Consider the following 9,705-nt stretch of genomic DNA (forward strand, 5'->3'; position numbering starts at 1 on the left):
CTGCTGTGAAAGCTGCTTCCTGTTCAGTGAAATACCATGTGCAGAACCCACTACCAGTGTGTAGCAACTTAGACTGCATGGAGCATGCAGCTAAATAGCAGCTTAAGAACACTATTCCGCTGTTTCGTAAAACAACGTAGATACGATTAGAGTCTCCTTACCTTGTGATAATCAAAATGTGTTGGCCTTGCTTCCAGCATTGTATAGTCATCTGTCTCAGTTATGGTAGTTCCTTCTGTGCCTGTAGTATCTTTATTTGAGATTTTGGGAATAATTTTTATCTCTTGTTTTGCCAAAGGACTTCTAGGTGCTACCAGCTCCGTGTTTTGTGAATTTCCATTCCACTGTGGCTTCCTGGAAGCTATTGCTTCTGAATTACTATCTCTATCCACGGAGGTTTTTTCAGATTTACTCATACATGTCTTCAAGCTGGATGTGAGAGAGTAGGTCGGGTTAGTAACTAGCCTTTACATGTCTTTAGTGGCAGCCTGTACTTCCTGCTAATGAAAAGCCTTATGGCTTTAGAACAGGTTCTCAGCTAGTGTCTTCCCTTCCTTCCTTACTGGAACAGAACTCCATGGAGACTAAGCAAAGCAGAGGCGGGCGTGGAGTGTTGCACCTGGAATTTTATTGCTATGCATATTAAGAAATGATCCCAAGACTCCTGTGCTGTCTCTCCTTTTGCTGCCAAAATGGTACCTTAGCGTTACCAGTAATGAAAGTTAAGACTGTGTTCAAGAAGGGAACATCTGTCTAAAACCATTCCCTGGCACGCCAGTGATAGGTAAAGGTATGAGAATCCTATGGGAGAGGGGACTCAGGCTGCTCAAGCAAATGTTGGCTGCCTGCTACTATGGCAGGGCCTATACAAATAGCAGATCAGTAGCTGTTTGCTTTGATGAAAAGAATCCACCAGTGGAGGAAGAGACTGTCTCATGGTAGTGCTCTGTCTGGGTCTCAAATTATGTCAGCTTTTTCCTGAACCTTTATAGTTGAGAATTTTCCTGTGAACAAAGGCTCCGGTTTTGGGTACAATGTTTATAAATGTCCAATAATAATTAAGATCATTTCCTTTAAATTTGACTTTGCTGTTTGATTTTCAGTCTAAGGCAATCTGCCTCCTTCACCCACCCCTGAAGCCCGCTGTTACCTGTCCTGCCCTTGTGAAAAGCGTGGAGGCTGTTCGGAGGCTGTCTCGTTTTCAATGTCAGATAAGGTAGCCAAAATAAAGCTGGCTTCCAGCACCATATCTTCAATGCTGAAAGCAATTGGTCTAAACAGAAACGTTCAGAGACTAAATAGCATGTATAATTACATGGATTTTGGGGAGGAAGCATAGCTCATGCAATTATATACACACTGATTAAAAAAATAACCCTTCTAGAAAGATTAAAAGCTAATACAAGTATTTGCTACTTAGGAATATAAGATGGCTTCCTACTGCAGATGTAAATGCATCAATGAGCAAATGTTACACAGTTATTATACTTAGTTCAGTTGTGCTTTTCAACATGTAACTGTTAAAATTGCACTTTAAACAGAAAATGTATTGTTTCTTTAGACTACCAAATAAAATAAAGTTGTTGCATGCATTAGACTGAAAACCTGAAATGCCCACGTAACTTGTGGGTGCTCAGCAGTCAGCATGGCCAGCTTCGTAATACTGATGCCTGTATTAAATGCCTCACGTGTAATAACAAGCTGCTTAACTCTGTATTGCAGGTTAATTAGAAATATAGCTTTTGGTAAGAAATTAAAATCAATTTTATTGTTACAGTTAAATATTCATAGAGTAACCTGCAGACAGAAATTGATTGTAGAGTTGTAACTGCAATTGTTCTAGACAGGCGTGTTCCAAAACATACTTTCCAGATCTGTCAAAATGGATTGAGACAGGAGTACTGGTAGCTTCTGAAAATGCTAGTAGTCCCTGAAAAGAAGGGGTGGGAGGTTAAGTGCTATTTTAAAAACAGAAGAAGAGTAATAATAGAATATGAATTTATCCCAACTGTTGTTTACTCGTGAAAAGAGAAGGTAAAAGTCTACTGCTTCTAGAATGCATTTCTTGCCTTCCCTGACTGGAGTTTTGCCCAAGAAGCTTCTGCGTGTAGACTGTGGCCACTATACTTTCTCCAGTACAGTTATAAGGTACTTGCCCAGCACTGAAACTATGTTTTTGTTGTTTTAAAAACATTTCCCTTGCCCTTCAAAGGCTATAGCGAGGGACTCTGCAGTGTCCTGCAGATCCTTGTTTTTAAAGCTATTCCTTCAGCAGCTGATAAACACTGATGATGATCAGGAGGCCTGGTAGAACACCTTCACCAGGGACCATTCTGTATTTTCCAGGTTAAATTATGCAAATTCATGGAAAATGTTTTCTTTTCAAAACAAATTCTTATTTTACCCTCAGTTCCTTAAGGCAAAATGTTACTTCAGAATCCACTCCAACTTGAAAGTAGTCAAATTCATCTGGATTTAGCTGTATTTCAGTATGCATTGCCTTTGAAAAGTCTGTTCAAAATAATAAGAAAGTCAAGGACTCAAAATGGAAATTTGAACTCAACAACACTATGATTATAACCATGAGTTTTTTAGGTCAGCATTGTTTGAACAAATAACTATTTTTATAGTGACTAATAGTAATAAATGTCTAGCTGGCTTTGGCTAAATTTCTTTTGCAATTAAGTAAAATACCTTGGAAATCCCCAAAATATTAAGAGTATATATTGCAGGCTTAAAATGATTTTAACAAAACGTATTTTATATTTCACTGTGTGATCTAACCCTGATATCTGCTTTCGTACTTGCAAGCCTGCATTGTCTACAGGCGTTCTTCATAAATACTCTTACTAGCTTTTTAGGGTTGCATAGATGATAAGACCAAAATGCAGCATGACTTTAGCAGATAAATCATAGTTGCTGACAACCATCAGAGGTATAAGAACGCAGACTTAGGTTATTTGTTTTAAAATGTAATCTTTTCCTGACTTTACATAAGTGGCAGACTGGAAAATAGGTTCTTCATTTTCAGGTATTAAATTGCTGCTCATTAGCGTTAGAATACCCCTCTAGTTATTATAAGGGGTGTGAAAAGAAAATAAGAGGTTACTTCCATGATGCAATACAATCTCACAGGCATTCAGAAGAATATTACAGCAGCTTAAATAGTGCACTCCTATCCAGTTTGCTTTCAAAGCCAGGCTGCTAACAAAGTATTACAAACTACTCCCAGTCTTCTGTTTCTTTGCTTAAGAATTTTCTTGTCTCAGCTTTCAATAAGGTCCAACCGCATGTACAAATATCATCTTGTAGAGTTCCTTAGAACTGTAGAAATACACTCTTCTACTACACCTGCCAAGTTCCACAAGACAGAGCCTACTGCATGCAAATGGAAACAAGTCTAGGCAGAAAGTATAATTTCTTTCTTTGAAAATTAAATCTGACTCTGGAAAAACCCAAGCCATCACCAGATGATGCGTTCAAAGAATATGTTTTGTTTCAGTATATACAGAACATTTGCTGCAGGCAATACATTACATTACATTCTACACAACAAGAATGCTGCTTTGAATTCTTCCATTTTCCCCTTGTTTGACTGTTCTTTTTTTTGGTTTACAGAATTACATTTTTACCTACCATTTTTTCACTCTCCTTCTTACAATAACCCGTTTAAGTGTATGTTTCTAAAATAACAAAACTGATCATTCAGAACACAATTTTTTAAGTGTCTTTCTATTTTCAGTAATTTCTTTCCTGTTTCATTCCAGCCAGTTTCCACCACTTTACCCTTCTCCCTCTCCATTGCTAGAGCTTGTTCTCAGCCTGGTCCCCACCCCTGCGCTCTAGACAGGCATCTTTTTCTAGGTCATTATGCTCAGCTTTGCTCAGAAGCAAGTATGAAAAACATCCCTTTATTATATGATATACAAGAGCCCCTGCTTCAGAAACACAATTACTAAAATTAGTTTGAGTCACCCACCAAGAAGCTAGATGGTTCTCCATCTCCAATCTGTAAATGGCACCGCACAACGTAAAAGTTTTAGGCCAGCTAACACACTGTATCGCCCTTATGTTAAGATATACTCAGTATTGATATCAATTCTATAATTATGGTATTCAGATTTAAATAGTTCTTTTTAAAAATATAAAATGATCTCCTTTTGCATGCCTGTTACCATGTGTCTGCTCTTGCAGCACGATAATTATCTTTCTTCAAGCCTCAGCAAATGGCATAATTTATTTCAACTGGCTGCTCAATCTGGTATCTGCCACTGATACCAGAAAAAATATTATTAAAAACATATCGTCTTAACATAAATATATCAAATCCTATGGGTGGCAATATGACTTAAAATCTGTCTCTGTATGTTCCCTTTCCTAAAAAATCTCATTCAGCCATGAAATGCATTTTCCATTTATGCTGCAATGCTTCTTATTATTTCTTCAGTTCACTTGTTTTAAAGTCCCAATATTCTTTCATATTTTGAATTTCCTTACCAGTGTCTTCCTCGGTGTAACTCTTGAAACAAACTTTCATTGGAGTAACTGCTAGGGTTACTTCTTCTTGACTCATTGGAAAGTGAATCATTATATCAGTCAGCAGCCTATAAAATTTATTTTAGCTTTAAAATAATTTTATATGTTACAAATTATTAGCTAGCAATTGTTATTCACATTAGAAATTAAAATTGTAACATGGCAATACTGATTAGAAAAACTGCCTTTGAAATGTGCCCCTCTTAAAGTGTATCTTTTTTAAATTGATTTATACTGCAATAGTTACATATGTAAATTAAAATTACAACTAATAACTATGAAAATCAAATTTAATATTTCATACTGCTGTGCATACTGCCAAATCAGTCTTTTTTTATTTTATATATGTACATATATATAGCAATTTTTAGCAAATATATGTATATTTAGCACATGTCACATTCTTTATTCAAAAGCTTGGAGTTTTAAAAATAGTGTTATGGTTTTATAAACACAATACATAATAGATACACAATATATATTTAGATATATATCTATATAGAGATATCTATCTCCAGTGTGTTAATGGTTGATTACTGTGATAAAAGCATCTATGCACAAGATGCACTTTAACAGAAATGCTGTCAGGAAAAGCACAGTCTAACTGTTCGTTTCTTTTCAACAGCATGCCAAATCTTGGATTCCTCATTGGCTTTTTTTTTTTTTTTTTTGCGGGTTACTTTTCAAAGTTTTGCTTTATTTTGTAAAAGAACTTGTACTTTTACCACTGGATTCTTTTCCTATACAATTTAAGCACAACTTTATTTATGATAGGTGGAAGTTGCTCAAAAGCGTTAATTCAAATTATACATTAAACACTTCTCAAGGTTAGACGGCATAGGATTAATGGCAGAATACTCCAAGTTTCTGAAGCTGTAATGTGAAATATCAAGTACTAGTATGTGGGATTTAGGACTTCACCATTTTCAGCTGTGGGGCCCTAATCAGGTTTTGATTATGTTAATTGCTATGAGAGCAGGATTGCATCATGTATGATTTTTAAAGAAAAATATGTTTATTCATTACCTGGATTGGAGTTTAAGTACATTTGGACACATGTGCTTTGCAAAAACAGCCTGTAGTGGATCACATTCTTGAAAAGTCAGATTATGTGTTTTCACAATACCTAAGTAAAAGTGTATGAACAAAGATTAATGCTGGCCTGTAATTTTTAATGCTTATTAGTATTAATTGTTCTTTTTCATAAATCTCATTAAAAAAGGAACCAAGGAATTCAGTCTACCTACCTGGAAATAACTCACTCACAAATAGAAAACTGAATTAAAATGCTGTCTAAGACTTCTTTCATCCTATTAGTTATTCCTCTCTAAAATCTGTGGTTCTTAAGAATTCACAAAGAACAAGTGAACAGCAATGAGTGCAACAAGCACAGGGAAAAGAAGCCTTCAACATTTAACTGGTAAATAATATAAATGGTGGGAGAAAGCAAAACTAAATCCATACAGGTCTCTATTTATTTCTAGATAAGCATGAGCTGACGAATGAGCTAAGTTAGCTTACTTGACCTAAGTAATATAATATCTCATTATTATTAATGCAGGCTACATTTTTAATGCTCTAAAACACTGCCCATTGCATAGCACAGCTCTGCAGGCTGTGTTCATAGATAATGGTTCTTTGTGAGTTCTGCGGAGACTAATGTCTACGAATACAGTCTTCTGCAGGACTGAGGATGTCAGACCTGTTACAAAGCCAAAGAACCGTAAGTACTGGAAGGGTAAAGACCCAGTAAATTCTCTAGTTCAAATAGCTGCCAAAACAGGATTTCCCTTCCTCCCCTTTTAAATTCCAGAATGTGTGGTTTTTTTCAGAATTTAATGCAGCCTAATTTTAAATGTTGCAAGCAGTGGGCTAACAATTAGTGTATAACATACATAACTACTGAACTGAAGCACAGAAGAAAGCTGACTGATAAATCCTGTTACAACTTCTTTTTAACAAGGTGATGTGCGTTAAAAATACTAATTAGGATGTGAAGAGGCTGAAAGTGTTTGGCATAATTTTCCATCAGTAACACACAATTAATAATTACACTAAATATTGTCTTCCTGTTTTAAACTGCTTCTGTTTCTGGAAAGTCACTTTATGTAACCTACCGTGTTTACAGATGAGCTGAAAAGTTATGTGACGATCATTAATATTTGTATAAATGTTGCATTTCTCTACATTCCTTTCCAGCATATTTACACATCTAAATACAGGAAGAACTGACTGTAAAAAAAAAAAAAAAAAAAAAAAGGTGCAAAGGTTACCAAGCAATTTTGCAGTATTATTTCCCTAGTCTCATGCAGTTTATGTCAAGCTCCTGTTTTTATGGCTTCCCAAAACTGCTTTGTAAGCAGACACCAAGGTAGCGATAATGATCCTTGCCATCCTCACCCGCTACGCAACGGGTGGCCAACAGGCCTGTTTGCTAAAGAACTGGTCAAAGCTCTCTGGCTCGTACTATTTTTGAAGGTTACAGGAGAAACACTCAAGCGACACAAACATGGTATTTCTTCACCCCAAGATGAAACCGGTTCAGCGTTTGGAAACAGCAGGGTACAGCTCGGAAGCTACATCTCCTAAACATCATTAAACACAAATGTTCTCGTTTGCAGAATTGCTCAGGAGCACTAGAGCTTAGAGCTCCAAAAGCCACAGTAGTCTTCGGGTTTTAGTCCAAGAATGCTAATATGTCACCTATATGCCTAAACAATCCTCCCCCTATAATTTAATTTAAAAATTGGGCTGATTTGCAGCTTACAAAGCTGTGCATACCAATCCACTAAAATGTACCTTAATTATCAATTTACACGGAAGGGGTAACTGTTTCTCCCTCTGACATGATTTGGACCCGGCTGTCCAGCAGTAATGTTGAAAAAACATAGATGAAAAGAAGATATATGCACAGGCTGACCTAGAAGAATTCACTGATCTTAAGGCAAGCTGAAAATAAAAAATATTTCATTAACTTGAAACTTTTATATTGAACCTTCAACAAAAAGGCTATCTCTATGCTTCAGTACCATACCCAAGCACAAAACCTTTCAACAGGCATGTCCCAAAATAAACATAGATGCATCGTGCCTATAATCGTCTTCAAACTAATCACCTTCCTTACTGCAGGTCAGAAGTCACTGGTATAATATAGACATAGGATTCCAATCTAGGGGCATTTAAGTGTGTGAGTTAAGCCTTTAAGTGTGAATTACCTAAACATTTAAAGCTAAGCTTGAGTTTGAGGCTTTTGAGAGATTGGAGCTTGTTTTAATGCAATTTTAATTCTTGCCCATCCACATGATGCAAACAAATGAGCAAAGACATTGTGTATCACAGTACTAGCACCTCAAAAATATTTTAGATATAAAAAGAAAATAGCTCCGCTTCTAATTTGCAAGCTTTCCTGCAAGGTAAGAAGAGTTGAGCCTAATCAGCCTTGACTAAGAAGCCTCTAAAGAAAACCCAAATTCTGCTGGAAGTGATGGTTGATTAACGAGGGACATTCTTCCTGTTGAGTCACAGCAAAGCAGCACAAAAACGTTGTTTAGAGGCAGTTTCCGATGTAGTACAAAACATAAGCCTTTTGACCCATGACACTAAAAATGAAACCCACAGTAGCGCTCTGGATGTTCTGGACAAGCTTCAGCTAAGGCAATACAAAAATCCATGAATGTTAGGGGCAGAGTGGAGATGAATCTTCCATGATACAGTCTGCATAATTACAATGACAGAAAATACAGCATTTGTCCATATTTAAAGTGGAGGAAGCTGAGGGAGAATGTAACTCAGACTGAAGGGAATTTGTAGGAAAACAATTAAATACAAAATCCAGTGATGTTTGTTTCCAAAAAAGAATTTTTTAAATTACAATAAATGAAATTCACTTACACCTTTTTCTACTGGGTCAAACCAAAATTCATCACTAATACGTGCTATGGCATGTATTGCTCTTCCAAACACTAGTAGAAAAGGAGAAAGGTGCAATATGCATTCTCAGTTAAATGAAAAACAAGCTAGACTACATTTTCTCCACAATAACTTAAGAGGAAACATAAATCAACATTGACATTTTCAAAAGCTGCCTCAAATGTTGGATGTCCCTTTGCAGCAACTGGTATGACCTGATGCCTCCGCAAATTAATTTAATCTTATTGGACCAAAAAAGCCCTGCTGAAGTTAGGGACCATGCCTCGTAGGCAGCAGCTGGTTTCAGCGAGAGGAAAGCAGCAGGGCAGCTGTAAAGACCTAGCCCTAGGGAACACACAAGGAACCAGCAGCGGGTCTCAAAATTCGCCTTGGCCACCCTGGCACCGGCAGAGCAGCATTTTGCATGAAAAGCAAGGGGAGGTTTAGTTGGGCCTTTGGAAGGAGAACGAGGTGCATAAGGAGGCGTGCAGATAAAGTAACAGCTTATCCACCTGAAAGCACCCCAAACCCGGCTCTTTGTACTCAAATCTGAACAACCTTCAGGGGCAGCATGTCGCCTCTTGGAAACAGCTTTGGCCGCCTGAGGGGGGAGGCTGCTCCTCACCCCCTGCGAGCGCAGCCGGGGTTGGCAGCGAGTGCTGGTGCTTCATGCCCCACTTTGCACTGGGGGGGGAAAGCCCCCTCAGGGGAAGCTCGCTGCGGGCAGCGTGTGTGGGCCCCAGCGCAGCTGCCCATCCCAGGGCCGCGGGCCTTGCCGGGGCGCGCGGGCCTTGCTGGGGCATGCTGCCCTGAGGCGGTGCGTCGCTCCAGCGCTGTGGTGCTTGTTCCCCCCCACGCAGACCCCTCTGCCCCAGACGTGCCGCCTCTCCCGGGGGCTACCGGTACCTCTGAGGTGCCCCCCCCCAATCACACACTTCATGGCCGGGGAGAGGCGGAGGAGCTGCCGCCTTCCCGCCCTTCCCCTCACACGACGGTTCCAAAAAGGGCGGGAAAACCCGCAGAGTCTGGGGGCGGGGTCAGCGCTCCACAGAGACCCGGATGTAGCGGCAGGGCGGCCGCGGCGAAGCTCGTTTCTGCCTGCGTTGGCCCTTCGGAGGTGCCGTAGCGGGCGGTTGGAGCCAGCCGCTCGCTTCCGGGAGGAGCCGCCGCCAGCCTGTGCGAGGGGGGCGCCGCGCGGAGCGCAGCAGGATGGTGAGCGGCGCCGGGGGGGCGACCGGGGCCGCCCCGGGCCGCCCCCGC

The 9,705-nt window shown here is 39.5% G+C and overlaps 2 protein-coding genes across 3 annotated transcripts in view; one reads left to right on the plus strand and one right to left on the minus strand.

Moving 5' to 3' along the window:
• RAD9B (RAD9 checkpoint clamp component B) overlaps positions 1 to 7,621 on the minus strand; it is a 10,481-nt gene extending 2,860 nt beyond the window's left edge. The window contains exons 1-9 of the mRNA XM_026058867.1: positions 7,571 to 7,621; positions 7,336 to 7,485; positions 6,654 to 6,768; positions 5,563 to 5,662; positions 4,498 to 4,604; positions 2,405 to 2,511; positions 1,866 to 1,930; positions 1,151 to 1,273; positions 162 to 429 (exon numbers count right to left, since the gene is read on the minus strand). Of these exons, the coding sequence (XP_025914652.1) occupies positions 162 to 429; positions 1,151 to 1,273; positions 1,866 to 1,930; positions 2,405 to 2,511; positions 4,498 to 4,604; positions 5,563 to 5,662; positions 6,654 to 6,768; positions 7,336 to 7,485; positions 7,571 to 7,621 (1,086 nt within the window). The remainder of the gene's footprint in view (positions 1 to 161; positions 430 to 1,150; positions 1,274 to 1,865; positions 1,931 to 2,404; positions 2,512 to 4,497; positions 4,605 to 5,562; positions 5,663 to 6,653; positions 6,769 to 7,335; positions 7,486 to 7,570) is intronic.
• Positions 7,622 to 9,496: 1,875 nt separating this feature from the next.
• Positions 9,497 to 9,705, plus strand: part of VPS29 (VPS29, retromer complex component) — a 4,782-nt gene continuing 4,573 nt past the window's right edge. Inside the window, exon 1 of one of the 2 annotated variants that reach the window (XM_026058900.1) lies at positions 9,497 to 9,657. In XM_026058900.1, coding sequence (XP_025914685.1) covers positions 9,655 to 9,657 — 3 coding nt within the window. In that variant the 5' untranslated portion in view covers positions 9,497 to 9,654. The remainder of the gene's footprint in view (positions 9,658 to 9,705) is intronic. The other variant, XM_026058899.1, reaches the window with a different exon arrangement.

The sequence above is a fragment of the Apteryx rowi genome, unplaced genomic scaffold (genome assembly GCF_003343035.1).
Source record: "Apteryx rowi isolate R43461 unplaced genomic scaffold, aptRow1 scaffold_15, whole genome shotgun sequence".
In the NCBI taxonomy this organism is placed as follows: Eukaryota; Metazoa; Chordata; class Aves; order Apterygiformes; family Apterygidae; genus Apteryx; species Apteryx rowi.